This window comes from Oncorhynchus mykiss, chromosome 10, assembly GCF_013265735.2.
Source record: "Oncorhynchus mykiss isolate Arlee chromosome 10, USDA_OmykA_1.1, whole genome shotgun sequence".
Lineage (NCBI taxonomy): Eukaryota > Metazoa > Chordata > Actinopteri > Salmoniformes > Salmonidae > Oncorhynchus > Oncorhynchus mykiss.
In genome coordinates this window covers 363,797-384,492 of record NC_048574.1, presented here as the reverse complement: position 1 = coordinate 384,492, position 20,696 = coordinate 363,797, and the positions used below count along the sequence as shown (strand labels likewise).

Below are 20,696 nucleotides of genomic sequence, written 5' to 3'. Positions count from 1 at the left end.
TAGTTCCCTTAAGGAAAAACACCTTTAGTAAATCCGTTTTCTCTGTGAGAGCTTCCCATGTCTGGAATACACTGCCATCAGACACACATAACTGCACCACATATCACACTTTCACAAAATGCATGAAGACCTGGCTAAAGGTCAATCAGATTTGTGAACATGGTCCCTAGCTGTGTGTTGCTGCTTTCCATGTTGTCTGTTATCTGTAGCTTGTGAGGTGTGGAAACACTTTGTTGCTTTTATGAATTTTGTCTTGTTGCTTTTTGTTCTATGTTGCTCTGTCTGTATGCTACGTCTTGCTTGTTCTATGTTGCTCTGTCTGTATGCTACGTCTTGCATGTCCTATGTTGCTCTGTCTGTATGCTACGTCTTGCTTGTCCTATGTTGCTCTGTCTGTATGCTACGTCTTGCTTGTTCTATGTTGCTCTGTCTGTATGCTACGTCTTGCTTGTTCTATGTTGCTCTGTCTGTATGCTATGTCTTGCTTGTCCTATGCTGCTCTGTCTGTATGCTATGTCTTGCTTGTCCTATGTTGCTCTGTCTGTATGCTATGTCTTGCTTGTCCTATGTTGCTATGTCTTGCTTGTTCTATGCTGCTATTGTCTATATTGTAATTGTTTTTAATAACCTGCCCAGGGACTGCGGTTGAAAATTAGCCGGCTGGCTAAAACCGTCACTTTTACTGAAACATTGATTAATGTGCACTGTCCCTGTAAAAATAAAATAAATAAACTAAACTAAACTAAACTTACAGTTAGTTCATTCATCATAAGATACATTAGCTTGGTCCTCTCTGCACACACTTTGTTAACCACTAGGAATAAAAGGTTGGCGACATCCGCTACTCATTCACTCAGCCTATTGAGTCCACTGGTCTCATTCACTCAGCCTATTGAGTCCACTGGTCTCATTCACTCAGCCTATTGAGTCCCCTGGTCTCATTCACTCAGCCTATTGAGTCCACTGGTCTCATTCACTCAGCCTATTGAGTCCACTGGTCTCATTCACTCAGCCTATTGAGTCCCCTGGTCTCATTCACTCAGCCTATTGAGTCCACTGGTCTCATTCACTCAGCCTATTGAGTCCCCTGGTCTCATTCACTCAGCCTATTGAGTCCACTGGTCTCATTCACTCAGCCTATTGAGTCCCCTGGTCTCATTCACTCAGCCTATTGAGTCCACTGGTCTCATTCACTCAGCCTATTGAGTCCCCTGGTCTCATTCACTCAGCCTATTGAGTCCACTGGTCTCATTCACTCAGCCTATTGAGTCCCCTGGTCTCATTCACTCAGCCTATTGAGTCCACTGGTCTCATTCACTCCGCCTATTGAGTCCACTGGTCCCACTCATTCACTCAGCCTATTGAGTCCACTGGTCTCATTCACTCAGCCTATTGAGTCCACTGGTCTCATTCACTCAGCCTATTGAGTCCCCTGGTCTCATTCACTCAGCCTATTGAGTCCCCTGGTCTCATTCATTTCAGCCTATTGAGTCCCCTGGTCTCATTCACTCAGCCTATTGAGTCCACTGGTCTCATTCACTCAGCCTATTGAGTCCACTGGTCCCACTCATTCACTCAGCCTATTGAGTCCACTAGTCTCATTCACTCAGCCTATTGAGTCCACTGCTCTCATTCACTCAGCCTATTGAGTCCCCTGGTCTCATTCACTCAGCCTATTGAGTCCCCTGGTCTCATTCACTCAGCCTATTGAGTCCACTGGTCTCATTCACTCAGCCTATTGAGTCCACTGGTCCCACTCATTCACTCAGCCTATTGAGTCCACTGGTCCCACTCATTCACTCAGCCTATTGAGTCCCCTGGTCTCATTCACTCAGCCTATTGAGTCCCCTGGTCTCATTCACTCAGCCTATTGAGTCTCCTGGTCTCATTCACTCAGCCTATTGAGTCCCCTGGTCACATTCACTCAGCCTATTGAGTCCACTGGTCTCATTCACTTAGCCTATTGAGTCCACTGGTCTCATTCACTCAGCCTATTGAGTCTCCTGGTCTCATTCACTCAGCCTATTGAGTCTCCTGGTCTCATTCACTCAGCCTATTGAGTCTCCTGGTCTCATTCGCTCAGCCTATTGAATACCTCTTTCCCCCCTCTCTCTCCAGAACTACCCTACACCTTTACATCTTTCTCCCCTCTCTCTCCAGATGATATCCTGTGACTGGTGAGATCTGGCCGCCCGACAACCTGCTCACTCGACCCCACCCCCTCCTCCCTTCTCCAGACCAACTCTGGAGACCTTCTCCCATTTCTCACTTCCCTCATCAACTCATCCCTGACCACTGGTGTCCCCTTTCACTTCAAAATGCTCCCCTCTTCAAGAAACCAGCATTTGACTCATCTGACGTCAAAAACTATAGACCTGTATCCCTTCTTTCTTTTCGTTCCAAAACACTTGAGAGTGCTGTCTCTGACCAACGCTCTCATTATCTTTCTCAGAACAATCTTCTTGACCCTAACCAGTAAGGCTTCAAGACGGGTCATTCAACTAAGACTGCTCTGCTCTTCTCTGTGTCACAGAGGCTCTCCACACTGCCAAAGCTGACTGTCTCCTCTGTTCTCATCCTCCTAGATCTATCTGCTGCCTCCGATACAGTGAACCATCAGATCCTCCTCTCCCCTCTCAGGGCTGGGAGACTCAGACTCTATCAGATCCTCCTCTCCACCCAATCAGGGCTGGGCGTCTCAGGCTCTATCAGATCCTCCTCTCCACCCTCTCAGGGCTGGACGTCTCAGGCTCTATCAGATCCTCCTCTCCACCCTCTCAGGGCTGGGCGTCTCAGGCCCTATCAGATCCTCCTCTCCACCCTCTCAGGGCTGAGCGTCTCAGGCTCTATCAGATCCTCCTCTCCACCCTCTCAGGGCTGGGCGTCTCCGACTCTCAGATCCTCCTCTCCACCATCTCAGGGCTGGGTGTCTCAGGCTCTATCAGATCCTCCTCTCCACCCTCTCAGGGCTGGGTGTCGCAGGCTCTATCACCACTCTTGTACTGCATCCTACCTGGCAGGCTGCTCCTACCCGGTGATGTGGAGAGGATCTGTGTCTGCACCACATACTCTCACTACTGGTGTCCCCCAGGGCTCGGTTCTAGTCCCTCTCTTCTACTTCTATACACCAAGTCACTCAGCTACGTCATATCCTCTCATGGTCTCTCCTATCACTGCTATGAGGATGACACTCCACTACTTTTCTCCTTTCCCCCTTCTGACACCCAGGTGGCGACACACATCTCTGCGTGCCTGACAGATATCTCAGCTTGGCTTGACAAGACGGAAGTGCTCTTCCTCCCGGGGAAGGCCTGCCCGCTCAAAGACCTCTCCATCACGGTTGACAACTCCACAGTGTCGCCCTCCCAGAGTACAAAGATCCTTGGCGTGATATGACGACCCTGAATTTGTCTGAACCGTCTCAGTGATTCTCCTTCCAATAGGGTGCTTCCCCTTCAATTTACAATTTAATAACCAGCATCAGCTGTGCAAAAGTGGGGTTGTGATGGAGATGTGAATGAGGAAGTGTTCAACCCTCAGTTCTGAAGGGTCTTTACTCCGTTTGTTTTGTTGTATTTAAAAGTGCTGCTTTGTAGCCTTGTCTCAAGTTTAACCAGGATCGGATCCACTCATCGCTTCCTTTGGACTACACATCTCAGTTGGTCTCCGCTGGAGATCTGTTGGCGGATTGGATTGACTGACCGACTGACTACAACCTTTTTGTATACGGTATTTCATTTGTTTTGGTGTGATGTATAATGTGATGATTTATGTAGTTGAAGAAGATGTGATACTCTTTATGTTTGTGGTGGTAAAATAGTTGATATTTTGTTTGTGTGATTGATTGTACGATTGAGACTGGGTTTACGCTACATTTGTATGAACGGACAAACATTGCTTGACTAAGGTCACTTGAGTTCCTTGTACTCCTTTAGGGACGAGGTACAGGACTTTTCTGGAGGAACCAGAGCTCATTGTTTGTTATATTATTATGTGGGTTCATCATTTATGTTGCTAATTCAACCCACACTAAAGTTGAAGTTCTTTCCAATGTTTTAAGGGGTTATGAAGTGTATTTCCATAGTGACTTTTACATTGGTGTAGACTTTGTATTGGTGTAGACTTGACGGACCAGACGAGACTCATTCCCTCCCAAACCAAAAGGAGAAATCAATATTTTCTCTGGTAGGCACAACCTACCTGGCACCCCTACAAACAATAACCTCAAGTCAAAACCGTTACATTGACCATGGACAGCTGTCGTTCTCTGCTAACATCAAACCAGTGACTTGCTCCTGCAGGTTCATGCTCTACAACATCTGTAGAGTACACACAGGAAGCGGCACAGCTCTTAATCCACTCGTCATCTCCCGTCTGGACTACTGCAACTCGCTGTTGGCTGGGTTCCCCACTTGTGCCATCACACCCCCGCAACTTATCCAGAATGCTGCAGCCCACCGTGTGTTCAACCTTCCCAAATTCTCCCTTCTTCCACACACTTCACTAGTTTCCAGTCGAACCCACCTAGTGTTCAACTTTCCCAAATTCTCCCAAATTCACCCTTCTTCCACACACTTGACTAGTTTCCAGTCGAACCTCACATCCACTACAAGACCATGGTGCTTACCTATGATACAGCAAGAGGAACCCCTACCTCCCTACCTTTAGGACAGTTCCGGCTCAGCCCAGTCCAAGCTCTTCTCTGTCCTGGCACCGCAGTGGTAGAACGAGCTTCCCCTTGAAGCTAGGAGAGCAGAGTCCCTGCCAATCTTCTGAAAACATCTGAAACCTCTTCAAAGATTATCTTAAATAATCCCCCACTAAAAAGCTTAAACATTAACTAATACTTGCACTTGTCTCTTTTCCCTCTGACTTTGCTGACAGCTACTTTACTCAGGAAAATATACTATGATATATGGTTGTCCATCTTTTTATATATTTTTATTTTATTAATCATTTATTTATCTAGGCAAGTCAGTTAAGAACAAATTCTTATTTACAATGACGGCCTACCTGGGAACAGAACGACAAAAGGCAAAAGACCTGGTTGGACTGCACTATCTCAAGATGAATGCTCTGGATAAGCTAAATTACAACAATCAAAACATGGGACTTTTTTGAAGACCTGAGGGCACATGACACAGTCTCGTTGTCGGAGATCAGGCCTACCACTGTCGTATCGGGTGGAAACTTAATGATTGTGTTGGAGTGCGCGGCCAGGCAGTCGTGGGTTAACAGGGAGTACAGGAGGGGACTAAGCATGCACCTCTTAGGGGCCCCATTGTTGAGGGTCAGTGTCGAGGACAGGATGTTGCCTACCCTCACCACCTGGTGGAGGCCCATCAGGAAGTCCAGGATCCAGTTGCAGAGGTGTTTAGTCCCAGGGACCTTAACTTAGTGATGAGCTCTGAGGGCACTATGGTGACGAACGCTGAGCTGTAGTTAATGAACAGCATTCTCACATAGGTGTTCCTTTTGTCCAGGTGGGAATAGGCAGTGTGCAGTGCAATAGAGATTGCATCATCTGTGGATCTGTTGGGGCGGTATGCAAATTGGAGTGGGTCTTGGGTTTCTGGGATGTTGATTTCAGCCATGACCGACATTTCAAAGCACTTAATGGCTATAGATGTGAGTGCTACGGGGCGATTGTGATTTAGATAGGTTACCTTGGTGCACAGAGATTATGGTGGTTTGCTTGAAACATCCAAGTATTACAGACTGGGACAGGGAGATGTTGAAAATGTCAGTGAAGACACTTGTCAGCTGGTCAGCACATGCTCTGTGTACGTGTCCTGGTAATCCATCTGGCCCTACAGCCTTGTGAATGTTGACATGTTTACAGGTCTCCCTCATATCAGCTACGGAGAGCGTGATCACACAGTCGTCCGGAACAGCTGGTGCTCTCATGCATGGTTCAGTGTTGCTTGCCTTGAAGCGAGCATATAATATATTTACCTCGTCTGGTAGGCTCACATCATTGGGAAGCTCGCGGCTGGGTTTCCTTGTGTAATCCGTGATAGTTTGCATGCCCTGCCACATCCGACGAGCGTCAGAGCAGGAGTAGTAAGATTCGATCTTAGATGCTTTGCCTGTTTGATGGTTCGTCAGAGGGCGCAGCACAGTTTCTTATAAGCTTTCGTTGTAGTGTCCCGCTCCTTGGAAGCAGCATTTCTAGCCTTTAGCGGATGTTGCATGTAATCCATGGCTCCTGGTTGGGATATGTACGTACGGTCACTGTGGGGATGACATCGTCGATGTACTTATTAATGAAACCAGTGACTGATGTGGTGTACTCCTCAATGCCATCGGAAGAATCCCGGAACATGTTCCAGTCTGTGATAGCAAAACAGTCCTGTAGCTTAGCATCGGCTTCATCTGACCACTTGTGTATTGAGCGAGTCACTGGTACTTCCTGTATGAGTTTTTCCTTGTAAGCAGGAGTCAGGAGGATTTGTAATTTGTTTTAATGTATTTTACCTTTATTTAACTAGGCAGGTCAGTTAAGAACAAATTCTTATTTTCAATGACGGCCTAGGAACAGTGGGTTAACTGCCTTGTTCAGGGGCAGAACGACAGATTTGTACCTTGTCACCTCGGGGGTTTGAACTTGCAACCTTCCGGTTACTAGTCCAACGCTCTAACTACTAGTTCTTGTCAGATTTCTATGAGTAGCGTAAAAGGGATGTAGAGTTGTTTTGCCTCTAGTTGCACATATGGTAAAAATGAGTTAAGACGATTTCAGTTTCCCTGCATTAAAGTCTCCGGGCCACTAGGAACGCCACCTCTGGATGGCGGAATACAGCTCGTTGAGTGATGTCTTAATGCCAGCAGTTTGTGGTGGCAAACAGACAGCTATGAAAAATATAGATGAAAACTCTATGAAAACACTGTGTGTGTGTGTGTGTGTGTGTGTGTGTGTGTGTGTGTGTGTGTGTGTGTGTGTGTGTGTGTGTGTGTGTGTGTGTGTGTGTGTGTGTGTGTGTGTGTGTGTGTGTGTGTGTGTGTGTGTGTGTGTGTGTGTGTGTGTGTGTGTGTGTGTGTGAGTCTGTATTCTCGTGTGTATTATGTCCTCACCCAGTACAGTAAGGTAGGCCTTGGCGGTCTTGACAGGCATGGTGAATAGAGAACAGGTGTACATCCCCTCGTCAGCCAGTGTGATCTCACTGATACTAATGGTCAGCTCTGACCACGACGCTCTCACCAGCTCTATGCGGTTATCTCTCAGAGCTAAAGAGAGAAAGACAGAAGGAGAGAGAGAGACAAAGAGAGAGAAAGACAGAGAGGGAGGGAGAGAGAGAGACAAAGAGAGAGAAAACAGAGAATTGAATAATGAATATTATCACTAACAATAACAATGTCCACATCTTATTTCAACACACACAATATTTCAACAAATACTGAAAAAAAATACTTGTTACAATTATCCCTGGGTGGAGCAATTGAGGAGAGAGGAGAGGGCTAGAGAGGAGAGAAGAGAACTAAAGAGGAGAGGGCTAGAGAGGAGAGGACTAGAGAGGAGAGGGCTAGAGAGGAGAGAAGAGAACTAGAGAGGAGATGACTAGAGAGGAGAGGGCTAGAGAGGAGAGGGCTAGAGAGGAGAGAAGAGAACTAGAGAGGAGAGGGCTAGAGAGGAGAGGGCTAGAGAGGAGAGAAGAGAACTAGAGAGTAGAGAACTAGAGAGGAGAGGACTAGAGAGGAGAGGACTAGAGAGGAGAGGGTTAGTGAGGAGAGGGCTAGAGAGGAGAGGGCTAGAGAAGAGAGGGCTAGAGAGGAGAGGACTAGAGAGTAGAGGACTAGAGAGGAGAGGACTAGAGAGGAGAGGACTAGAGAGGAGAGGGTTAGTGAAGAGAGCTCTAGAGAGGAGAGGGTTAGTGAGGAGATGGTGAGAGAGGAGAGGGTTAGTGAGGATATGGTGAGAGAGGAGAGGGCTAGAGAGGAGAGGACTAGAGAGGAGAGGGTTAGTGAGGAGATGGTGAGAGAGGATAGGACTAGAGAGGAGAGGGCTAGAGAGGAGAGGACTAGAGAGGAGAGGGCTAGAGAGGAGAGGGCTAGAGAGGAGAGGACTAGAGAGGAGAGGACTAGAGAGGAGAGGACTAGAGAGGAGAGGACTAGAGAGGAGATGGTGAGAGAGGAGAGGGCTAGAGAGGAGAGGACTAGAGAGGATAGGACTAGAGAGGAGAAGACTAGAGAGGAGAGGGCTAGAGAGGAGAGGGCTAGAGAGGAGAGGGTTAGTGAGGAGATGGTGAGAGAGGAGAGGGCTAGAGAGGAGAGGACTAGAGAGGAGAGGGTTAGTGAGGAGATGGTGAGAGAGGAGAGGGCTAGAGAGGAGAGGACTAGAGAGGATAGGACTAGAGAGGAGAAGACTAGAGAGGAGAGGGCTAGAGAGGAGCGGGCTAGAGAGGAGAGGGTTAGTGAGGAGAGGGTTAGTGAGGAGATGGTGAGAGAGGAGAGGGCTAGAGAGGAGAGGACTAGAGAGGAGAGGGTTAGTGAGGAGATGGTGAGAGAGGATAGGACTAGAGAGGAGAGGGCTAGAGAGCAGAGGACTAGAGAGGAGAGGGCTAGAGAGGAGAGGGCTAGAGAGGAGAGGACTAGAGAGTAGAGGACTAGAGAGGAGAGGACTAGAGAGGAGAGGACTAGAGAGGAGAGGGTTAGTGAGGAGATGGTGAGAGAGGAGAGGACTAGAGAGGAGAGGACTAGAGAGGAGAGGGTTAGTGAGGAGATGGTGAGAGAGACTCATCAGAACTAAACATACGGAATCATTTTGAGAGTGAGGATAATTCCAGGGCTTGAATCCAGAATTGAGCAGAAACTCATTGATTTCAAAGTTTAACCAACCATAATACCCTTTGCACAAGGAATACTTGAACAATTTACACTGAACATTTAACAAAAACATTTACTGGACCAACTATGCAGATGCAAAGTTTGATAACACAATTTTGGTTAAATCTCCCTCAGTATTTTTATGCGTCAACGTTTTCCAACAACTGTTAAAAATATACTTTGGATTAAGACTCAAAGATGTCAGCAGAAAGAATGACATGACACAAATGACTGGTATGGAACTACAGTAAGTACCGGAACTGCGGTAAAGGAATTTCATCATACAGAGCATTGGGAAAGTGTTCAGACCCCTTCCACTTCTCAGCCATCATTAACCCTCCCCAGGCCTGTATACTGGCAGTAGGGGGCTCAGAGAAGAGACTGCTGCCCGCTGACAATGAGAAAGGGTAACTACACTACCACTATACAATACTACTACTATAACAACACTATACTAGACTATAGTACAACCCCAGGCCTAATCCATCGACACTATACTACCTCTACATATACAGTGCATTCGGAAAGTATTCAGACCCCTTGACTTCTTCCACATTTTGTTACGTTACAGCCTTACTCTACAATAATAAATAACAATATTTATTCTAAAATGGATGAAATGACTGCAAGGTCAAAAAGAAATAGAAAATTGTGCATTAATCCTGAATGTGCGGAGACTCCTTTAGATATGAACATACTACAATTCAGAAAAATATCTTTAAAGTGTGTTATTACCAGGCCAGTGTCTGGTGTAAATGTCTTTATACAGTATGTTATTATCAGTTCAGTGTCTGGTGTAAATGTCTTTATACAGTATGTTATTATCAGTTCAGTGTCTGGTGTAAATGTCTTTACACAGTATGTTATTACGGTATGTTATTACAGTATGATATTACAGTATGTTATTACCAGGACATTGGTACACAATATGTTATTACAGTATGTTATTACAGTATGTTATTACCAGACGAGTGTCTGGTGTAAATGTCTATATACAGTATGTTATTATCAGTTCAGTGTCTGGTGTAAATGTCTTTATACAGTATGTTATTACCAGGCCAGTGTCTGGTGTAAATGTCATTACACAGTATGTTATTACGGTGTGTTATTACAGTATGATATTACAGTATGTTATTACCAGGACATTGGTACACAATATGTTATTACAGTATGTTATTACCAGGCCAGTGTCTGGTGTAAATGTCTTTATACAGTATGTTATCACCAGGCCAGTGTCTGGTGTAAATGTCTTTACACAATATGTTATTACAGTATGTTATTACCAGGCCAGTGTCTGGTGTAAATGTCTTTACAGTATGTTATTACAGTATGTTATTACCAGGCCAGTGTTTGGAGTAAATGTCTTTACAGTATGTTATTACAGTATGTTATTACCAAGCCAGTGTCTGGTGTAAATGTCTTTACACAGTATGTTATTACAGTATCTTATTACCAGACCAGTGTCTGGTGTAAATGTCTTTATACAGTATGTTATTACCAGGCCAGTGTCTGGTGTAAATGTCTTTACACAGTATGTTATTACAGTATGTTATTACCAGGCCAGTGTCTGGTGTAAATGTCTTTACACAATATGTTATTACAGTATGTTATTACCAGGCCAGTGTCTGGTGTAAATGTCTTTATACAGTATGTTATTACCAGGCCAGTGTCTGGTGTAAATGTCTATACAGTATGTTATTACAGTATGTTATTGCCAGGCCAGTGTCTGGTGTAAATGTCTTTACACAATATGTTATTACAGTATGTTATTACCAGGCCAGTGTCTGGAGTAAATGTCTTTACAGTATGTTATTACCAGGCCAGTGTCTGGTGTAAATGTCTTTATACAGTATGTTATTACCAGGCCAGTGTCTGGTGTAAATGTCTTTACAGTATGTTATTACAGTGTGTTATTACCAGGCCAGTGGCTGGTGTAAATGGCTTTACAGTATGTTATTACCAAGCCAGTGTCTGGTGTAAAGTTCTTTATACAGTATGTTATTACCAGACCAGTGTCTGGTGTAAATGTCTTTACACAATATGTTATTACAGTATGTTATTACCAGGCCAGTGTCTGGTGTAAATGTCTTTACACAATATGTTATTACAGTATGTTATTACCAGGCCAGTGTCTGGTGTAAATATCTTTATACAGTATGTTATTACCAGGCCAGTGTCTGGTGTAAATGTCTTTACAGTGTGTTATTACAGTATGTTAATACAGTATGTTATTACCAGACCAGTGTCTGGTGTAAATGTCTTTATACAGTATGTTATTACAGTATGTTATTACCAGGCCAATGTCTGGTGTAAATGTCTTTATACAGTATGTTATTACAGTATGTTATTACCAGGCCAGTGTCTGGTGTAAATGTCTTTATACAGTGTGTTATTACAGTATGTCTTTACAGTATGTTATTACCAGGCCAGTGTCTGGTGTAAATGTCTTTACAGTATGTTATTACCAGACCAGTGTCTGGTGTAAATGTCTTTATACAGTATGTTATTACAGTATGTTATTACCAGGCCAGTGTCTGGTGTAAATGTCTTTACACAGTATGTTATTACAGTATGTTATTACCAGGCCAGTGTTTGGAGTAAATGTCTTTACACAGTATGTTATTACCAGACCAGTGTCTGGTGTAAATGTCTTTATACAGTATGTTATTACAGTATGTTATTACCAGGCCAGTGTCTGGTGTAAATGTCTTTATACAGTATGTTATTACAGTATGTTATTACCAGGCCAGTGTCTGGTGTAAATGTCTTTACACATTATGTTATTACAGTATGTTATTACCAGGCCAGTGTCTGGTGTAAATGTCTTTACAGTATGTTATTACAGTATGTTATTACCAGGCCAGTGTCTGGTGTAAATGTCTTTACAGTATGCTATTACCATGCCAGTGTCTGGTGTAAATGTCTTTATAGAGTATGTTATTACAGTATGTTATTACCAGACCAGTATCTGGTGTAAATGTCTTTACATTATGTTATTACCAGGCCAGTGTCTGGTGTAAATTTATTTACAGTATGTTATTACAGTATGTTATTACCAGACCAGTGTCTGGTGTAAATGTCTTTACAGTATGTTATTACAGTATGTTATTACCAGGCCAGTGTCTGGTGTAAATGTCTTCATACAGTATGTTATTACAGTATGTTATTACCAGGCCAGTGTCTGGTGTAAATGTATTGACAGTATGTTATTACAGTATGTTATTACCAGACCAGTGTCTGGTGTAAATGTCTTTACAGTATGTTATTACAGTATGTTATTACCAGGCCAGTGTCTGGTGTAAATGTCTTTATACAGTATGTTATTACCAGGCCAGTGTCTGGTGTAAATGTCTTTACAGTATGTTATTACGGTATGTTATTACAGTATGTTGTTACAGTATGTTGTTACAGTATGTTATTACAGTATGTTATTACAGTATGTTATAACCAGGCCAGTGTCTGGTGTAAATGTCTTTACACAGTATGTTATTACAGTATGTTATTACCAGGCCAGTGTCTGGTGTAAATGTCTTTACAGTATGTTATTACAGTATGTTATTACCAGGCCAGTGTCTGGTGTAGCAAACGCTTGAATATCTGACATCTTGATTGGAAAGGCGGCCTGACATTATAGACGTTTGAAACAGTGATCTCCCTACAGAAATGGTGAACCCCATGGAGAAATCAATAGTAGAATGCAAGGTATGTGAAAATCAATGAGAACCTTTCAAGACGTGAATATATCAGAAACATTATTGATCAGCTCAGACGAGAGTGCATGGGTAATGGTTTAAATGGCAATATTTGAGTTGAAAAGACGTACATGTAAAATGCATAGACTGGTATGGCATACGGCCATTTTGTATTCCTTGTCTTTGGCCTTTCCAGTGAGGTTTCTTGCCAAGCAGACCCCATCTCTCCTATTGTTCTGCAGTGGAGATGAGAGGCAACATACAGCTGTTGCAGAATAAGTAGACTGGATATTCCTTTCCTATTTTTGTGTCTTTCCAAGGAGGTTTTCTCTCTGACAAGAGTCCAGTCCAAGTGAAGGTCTCTCCTTCACGATTGGCAAAATCCCTTTTTAATTCCTCCTCATCAATCTACACACAATACGCCATAATGACAAAAAGTATATATTAAAAAAAAAACGTATTTACATAATTATTCAGTCCCTTTACTTTGAGTCCACTTGTGGTAAATTCAGTTGATTGGACATGATTTGGAAAGGCACACACCTGTCTATATAAGGTCCCACAGTTGACAGGTGCATGTCAGAGTAAAAACCAAGACATGACGTCGAAGGAATTGTCCGTAGAGCTCCGAGACAGGATTGTGTCGAGGCACAGATCTGGGGAAGGATACCAAAACATTTCTGCAGCATTGAAGGTCCTCAAGAACACAGTCACTTCTTGGAATATTATACTATTGTTTATTGGGCCAGTAACCAAACTGTTGCTAGATTGAATCCCCCGAGCTGACAGGGTACACATCTGTAGTTCTGCCCAAAGGCAAATAACCCACTGTTCCCCAGTAGGCCATCATTGTAAATAAGAAGAATTTGAATTTGTTCTCAACTGTCTTGCCTAGTTAAATAAAAGGTTAAATATATATATATATATATATATATATATATATTTATGTTATGAACATACACACAGAACACATAATGTCATGGCCTATCTCTGTCATGGGAGGCAAACACATGACAGACACACAGGCTAACCTTCCTTCTATCTAGTGTCATTTACTTCAGGAAGGAAGGATGATTTGTACTCTGTTTCTTATCGTGTCTGTGTTTGTGTGTGTGCACGGTAACGCAAGCCCACGTAATCAGTTCCACCCTAAATAAACTGTCAGCTCAGAACGACATGTGTCCTTCCTAATCGCATTGTTACTGTCAGCTCAGAACGACATGTGTCCTTCCTAATCGCATTGTATCTGTCAGCTCAGAACTAAATGTGTCATTCCTAATCGTATTGTATCTGTCAGCTCAGAACGAAATGTGTCCTTCCTAATCGTATTGTATCTGTCAGCTCAGAACGAAATGTGTCCTTCCTAATCGTATTGTATCTGTCAGCTCAGAACGAAATGTGTCCTTCCTAATCATATTGTATCTGTCAGCTCAGAACGAAATGTGTCCTTCCTAATCGTATTGTATCTGTCAGCTCAGAACGAAATGTGTCCTTCCTAATCGCATCGTAACTGTCAACCCTGCTTCTGAGATCATGCTGGCAGAAGGTATATCCAACTCAGAGTTAAAAAACAATTATATTCTTCATTCCTAAAGGGAAATTTCCCCATGGCTCTTTCACTATATGTATATATATCCATTAATATGTTATTACCATATATTATGTGTCATCACTACACGCAAATAAGACCGTTTCCGCATCTCACCGGTAGAAACAGGCCATCTACATTTCCTGTTTGTAAGCAAACCACAATATCCAAAATTAATGGGGATTTCAGGGCGTGATACTGCACCAATCGAGGTGGATCCGTTTGGGTGTTAACTGGTAGCTAACGTTACTCACTGGACCAACCACTCCATCATAGAACATCAGTTTGTCAATAACTATTTATTTAAAAGTTTGTGTCAACAACAACTGTAAAGTTTAGTCAGGGTGTGGTGCTCAGTACCTCGATGTGCAAGAACATTCCATCAGTTACTGAAAAGGTAACGTAACAAACTTAGCTAGCTATCGAACTACGTTTGTTTTATCTAAACGAAAATCTATCTAGCTAGCTTTCATAATACGCTGGCTAGACATGCCATAACGAATCAATGTAATTAGCCAGCTGCAATCTGTGATTTGTAACTTTGCAAGCTAACTTAAGCTACGTTAGGTTTAGGTTTACGCTAGCTACAGCCTACCAGGCAGTATCTAACCGTTAGCTAATCGTTAGCTAGCTAGGAAACTAACTACCGGCAGAGACTGCCTATGTGTTCTATTTACAGAGTCTGATCCCATCAACATCTGCAACGACATTAACTTCAAGCTCAGCACCAGGAACTAGTTAAATCACCTTTGCTAAATCTTTCCATGATGAGTGAATACTGGAGCATAAACAAAGTCCGTATTTTGTCAAGAAGGCTACAATTTCTACTGTAGCTATTATGGAGCCTTAGTTGGTATCTCATCTATGAGAAATGGAGCTCATGAAGCTCTGCCAGACAACAGCTGCCATTGGCCAACACAAAACAAGGTTCACCAGCTGAAGAACATTCTGGATCCAGCCTGGAACATTCAACCAACACACAATTCCACATTCAATATGGAATATACAGTGCCTTGCGAAAGTATTCGGCCCCCTTGAACTTTGCGACCTTTTGCCACATTTCAGGCTTCAAACATAAAGATATAAAACTGTATTTTTTTGTAAAGAATCAACAACAAGTGGGACACAATCATGAAGTGGAACGACATTTATTGGATATTTCAAAAGAATTTAACAAATCAAAAACTGAAAAATTGGGTGTGCAAAAATTATTCAGCCCCTTTACTTTCAGTGCAGCAAACTCTCTCCCGAAGTTCAGTGAGGATCTCTGAATGATCCAATGTTGACCTAAATGACTAATGATGATAACTACAATCCACCTGTGTGTAATCAAGTCTCCGTATAAATGCACCTGCACTGTGATAGTCTCAGAGGTCCGTTAAAAGCGCAGAGAGCATCATGAAGAACAAGGAACACACCAGGCAGGTCCGAGATACTGTTGTGAAGAAGTTTAAAGCCGGATTTGGATACAAAAAGATTTCCCAAGCTTTAAACATCCCAAGGAGCACTGTGCAAGCGATAATATTGAAATGGAAGGAGTATCAGACCACTGCAAATCTACCAAGACCTGCCTGTCCCTCTAAACTTTCAGCTCATACAAGGAGAAGACTGATCAGAGATGCAGCCAAGAGGCCCATGATCACTCTGGATGAACTGCAGAGATCTACAGCTGAGGTGGGAGACTCTGTCCATAGGACAACAATCAGTCGTATATTGCACAAATCTGGCCTTTATGGAAGAGTGGCAAGAAGAAAGCCATTTCTTAAAGATACCACCTGAGAGACACACCAAACATGTGGAAGAAGGTGCTCTGGTCAGATGAAACCAAAATTGAACTTTTTGGCAACAATGCAAAACGTTATGTTTGGCGTAAAAGCAACACAGCTCATCACCCTGAACACACCATCCCCACTGTCAAACGTGGTGGTGGCAGCATCATGGTTTGGGCCTGCTTTTCTTCAGCAGGGACAGGGAAGATGGTTAAAATTGATGGGAAGATGGATGGAGCCAAATACAGGACCATTCTGGAAGAAAACCTGATGGAGTCTGCAAAAGACCTGAGACTGGGACGGAGATTTGTCTTCCAACAAGACAATGATCCAAAACATAAAGCAAAATCTACAATGGAATGGTTCAAAAATAAACATATCCAGCTGTTAGAATGGCCAAGTCAAAGTCCAGACCTGAATCCAATCGAGAATCTGTGGAAAGAACTGAAAACTGCTGTTCACAAATGCTCTCCATCCAACCTCACTGAGCTCGAGCTGTTTTGCAAGGAGGAATGGGAAAAAATTTCAGTCTCTCGCAGTAATCGCAGCAAAAGGTGGCGCTACAAAGTATTAACTTAAGGGGGCTGAATACTTTCGCAAGGCACTGTATATATATATACAGTGGGGAGAACAAGTATTTGATACACTGCAGATTTTGCAGGTTTTCCTACTTACAAAGCATGTAGAGGTCTGTAATTTCTATCATAGGTACTGTGAGAGACGGAATCTAAAACAACAATCCAGAAAATCATATTGTATGATTTTTAAGTAATTAATTGACATTTTATTGCATGACATAAGTATTTGATCACCTACCAACCAGTAAGAATTCCAGCTCTCACAGACCTGTTAGTTTTTCTTTAAGAAGCCCTCCTGTTCTCCACTCATTACCTGTATTAATTGCACCTGTTTGAACTCGTTACCTGTATAAAAGACACCTGTCCACACAGTCAATCAAACAGACTCCAACCTCTCCACAATGGCCAAGACCAGAGAGCTGTGTAAGGACATCAAGGTTAAAATTGTAGACCTGCACAAGGCTGGGATGGGCTACAGGACAATAGGCAAGCAGCTTGGTGAGAAGGCAACAACTGTTGGCGCAATTATTAGAAAATGGAAGAAGTTCAAGATGACGACCAATCACCCTCGGTCTGGGGCTCCATGCAAGATCTCACCTCGTGGGGCATCAATGATCATGAGGAAGGTGAGGGATCAGCCCAGAACTACACGGCAGGACCTGGTCAATGACCTGAAGAGAGCTGGGACCACAGTCTCAAAGAAAACCATTAGTAACACACTACACCGTCATGGCCCCAGCGCATGTCCAGGCCCGTCTGAAGTTTGCCAATGACCATCTGGATGATCCAAAGGAGGAATGGGAGAAGGTCATGTGGTCTGATGAGACAAAAATAGAGCTTTTTGGTCTAAACTCCACTCGCCGTGTTTGGAGGAAGAAGAAGGATGAGCACAACCCCAAGAACACCATCCCAACCGTGAAGAATGGAGGTGGAAACATCATTCTTTGGGGATGCTTTTCTGCAAAGGGGACAGGACGACTGCACCGTATTGAGGGGAGGATGGATGGGGCCATGTATCGCGAGATCTTGGCCAACAACCTCCTTCCCTCTGTAAGAGTATTGAAGATGGGTCGTGGCTGGGTCTTCCAGCATGACAACAACCCGAAACACACAGCCAGGGCAACTAATGAGTGGCTCCGTAAGAAGCATCTCAAGGTCCTGGAGTGGCCTAGCCAGTCACCAGACCTGAACCCAATAGAAAATCTTTGGAGGGAGCTGAAATTCCGTATTGCCCAGCGACAGCCCCGAAACCTGAAGGATCTGGAGAAGGTCTGTATGGAGGAGTGGGCCAAAATCCCTGCTGCAGTGTGTGCAAACCTGGTCAAGAACTACAGGAAACGTATGATCTCTGTAATTGCAAACAAAGGTTTCTCTACCAAATATTACGTTTGGTACAGACTATTGACTACTAGGGTTCTGACTACTAGTGTTCTGACTACTAGGGTTCTGACTACTAGTTCTGACTACTAGTGTTCTGACTACTAGTGTTCTGACTACTAGGGTTCGAACTACTAGGGTTCTGACTACTAGTTCTGACTACTAGTGTTCTGACTACTAGTGTTCTGACTACTAGTGTTCTGACTACTAGTGTTCTATAGGGTGGGAGTTTAGTCCGTGTCTCAGTCTCAAAAACGGGCATTTTTTTTACTTTTTTGTCTTAATTATTATTTTTTGTCAAGGTTCACTTTCCATCATCCATTCAGTCCTGAATCCTAAATGTCCAATTTTATTTTCAGAGAAATCTGATGATTGAACAAATTTGTTTAAACATTTAGATGAGGTTTTATGGGCGAGCAGTGAAGAGGTCAAGAGGTCACAATCACAAACTACAGAATATTAAACTATCCAGACCCTCACTTATCAAATATTCAACTGCTGGAATAAATCTGCCTGTGCCGTCAGTGTGTGTCTGTGTGCTCCTCTGCCTCTTCAGACATTCCACAGCAGTAGCCACAAAGCGAGAGAGAGAGAGAGAGCGAGAGAGAAAGAGAAGGCTAGATTCGATCCGTATCGCAGTAGTTTTCAGGGACTGCATTCATGGGTAACACTGCATACACTTGGAATGCATTCAGACCCCTTGACTTTTTCCACATTTTGTTACAGCCTTATTCTAAAATAAATGCTCCTCATTAATCTAAACAAGCTTGTCACACCTGTATTTGGGGAGTTTCTCCCATTCTTCTCAGCAGATCCTCTCAAGCTCTTTCAGGTTGGATGAGGAGTGTTGCTGCACAGGTATTTTCAGGTCTCTCCAGAGATGTTAGATCAGGTTCAAGTCTGGGTTCTGGCTGGGCCACTCAAGGACATTCAGAGGTGAACCATCGCCCCAGTCTGAGGTCCTGAGTGGTCAGAAGCAGCTTTTCATCAAGGATCTCTCTCTGTACTTTGCTCAGTTCATCTTTGCCTCAATCCTGACTAGTCTCCCAGTCCCTAAAGCTGAAAAACATCCCCACAACATGATGCTGCCACCACCATGCTTCACTGTAGGGATGGTTCCAGGTTTTCTCCAGATGTAACGCTTGGCATTCAGGCCGAAAAGTTCAATATTGGTTTCATCAAACCAGAGAATCTTGTTTCTCACGGTCTGAGAGTCCTTTTGGCAAACTCCAAGCGGGCTGTCATCTGCTTTTTACTGAGGAGTGGCTTCTGTCTGACCACTCTACCATAAAGGCCTGGTTGGAGAAAAGCTGCAGAGATGGTTGTCCTTCTGGTAGGTTTTTCCATTTCCACAGAGGAACTTTATAGCTGGGGTTCTTGGTCACCTCCCTGACCAAGGCCCTTCTCCCCCGATTGCTCAGTATGGCTCGGCGGCCAGCTCTAGGTGCTTCCAAACTTCATCCATTTAAGAATGATGGAGGCCACTGTGTTCTTGGGGACCTTCAATGCTGCAGAAATGTGTTGGTGCCCTTCCCCAGATCTGTGCCTCAACACAATCCTGTCTCAGAGCAGACAATCCTGTCTCTACAGACAATTTCTTCGACCTCATGGCTTGTTTTTTTGCTCTGACATGTACTGTCAGCTGGGGGACCTTATATAGACAGGTGTGTGCCTTTCCAAATCATGTAAATTCAATTGAATTTACCACAGGTGGACTCCAATCAAGTTGTAGAAACATCTCAAGGATGATCAATGGAAACAGGATGCACCTGAGCTCAATTTCGATTCTCATAGCAAAGGGTCTGAACTTACTTAAATAAGGTAAATAAGATTTTTTATATACATTTGCAAACATTTCTAAAAACCTGTTTTTGCTTTGTCATTATGGGCTGTTGTGTGTAGATTGATGATTTTTTAAATTTGATTTAATTAATCCATTTTAGAATAAGGCTGTAACGTAAAAAAATGTGTAAAAAAGTCAAGGGGTCTGAATACTTTCCGAAAGCACTGTACTCATCCGCACTCCATTCCTTAAAGGTATTTGTACTTAAAATGTAGGCTAACAACTTCCTTTGGGCTTGCATTCACTCAAAGAAATGCTGAGTTAAAAAGAACCCAAGATGCAACTGAGCTGAAATCCCAAGAACCCAAGATGCAACTGAGCTGAAATCCCAAGAACCCAAGATGCAACTGAGCTCAATTTAGAAAATAGAAAACCTGAAATCTTAGTTAAATAATCAGACCCATGGCTTTGAGATTTGCAAAAAATCTAAACACCTGTTTTTTTGCCTCATTATTATGGTGTGTGTAGAATAATGAGGATTTGTATTTATTTAATCTATATGCTGCAAAGTCAAGGGGTCTAAAACATTTCCGAAGGCACTGTGTGTTGGTTCAATTGGAAATTATATTTACATTTCAAGCTCGCTATTTCACTGAGGTTTAAATCTTAACCAGAAAGAGAGAGAGAGAAAGATAAAGAGAGAAAGAGAGAGAGAAAGAGAGAGAGAAAGAAAGAAAGAGCGAAAGAGCGAGAGAGAGAGAGAGAGAGAGAGAGAGAGAGAGAGAGAGAGACAGACAGAGAGAGAGAGAGAGAGCGAGTGAGAGAGAGCGAGCGAGAGAGACAGAGAGAGAGAGAGAGAGAGAGAGAGAGAGAGAGAGCGAGCGAGAGAGACAGAGAGAGACAGAGAGAGAGAGAGAGAGAGAGAGAGAGAGAGAGAGAGAGAGAGACAGACAGAGAGAGAGAGAGAGACAGAGAGAGACAGAGAGAGAGAGAGAGAGAGAGAGAGAGAGACAGACAGACAGAGAGAGACAGAGAGAGAGAGAGAGAGAGAGAGACAGAGAGAGAGAGACAGACAGAGAGAGAGAG

At 43.4% G+C, this 20,696-nt stretch overlaps 1 protein-coding gene across 1 annotated transcript in view; it reads right to left on the bottom strand.

Annotated features, from left to right (window-relative positions):
- LOC110511297 (cell adhesion molecule 2-like) overlaps window positions 1-20,696 on the bottom strand; it is a 227,381-nt gene that overhangs the window by 130,813 nt on the left and 75,872 nt on the right. The window contains exon 3 of the mRNA XM_036989434.1: window positions 7,075-7,227. Coding sequence (XP_036845329.1) covers window positions 7,075-7,227 — 153 coding nt within the window. The remainder of the gene's footprint in view (window positions 1-7,074; window positions 7,228-20,696) is intronic.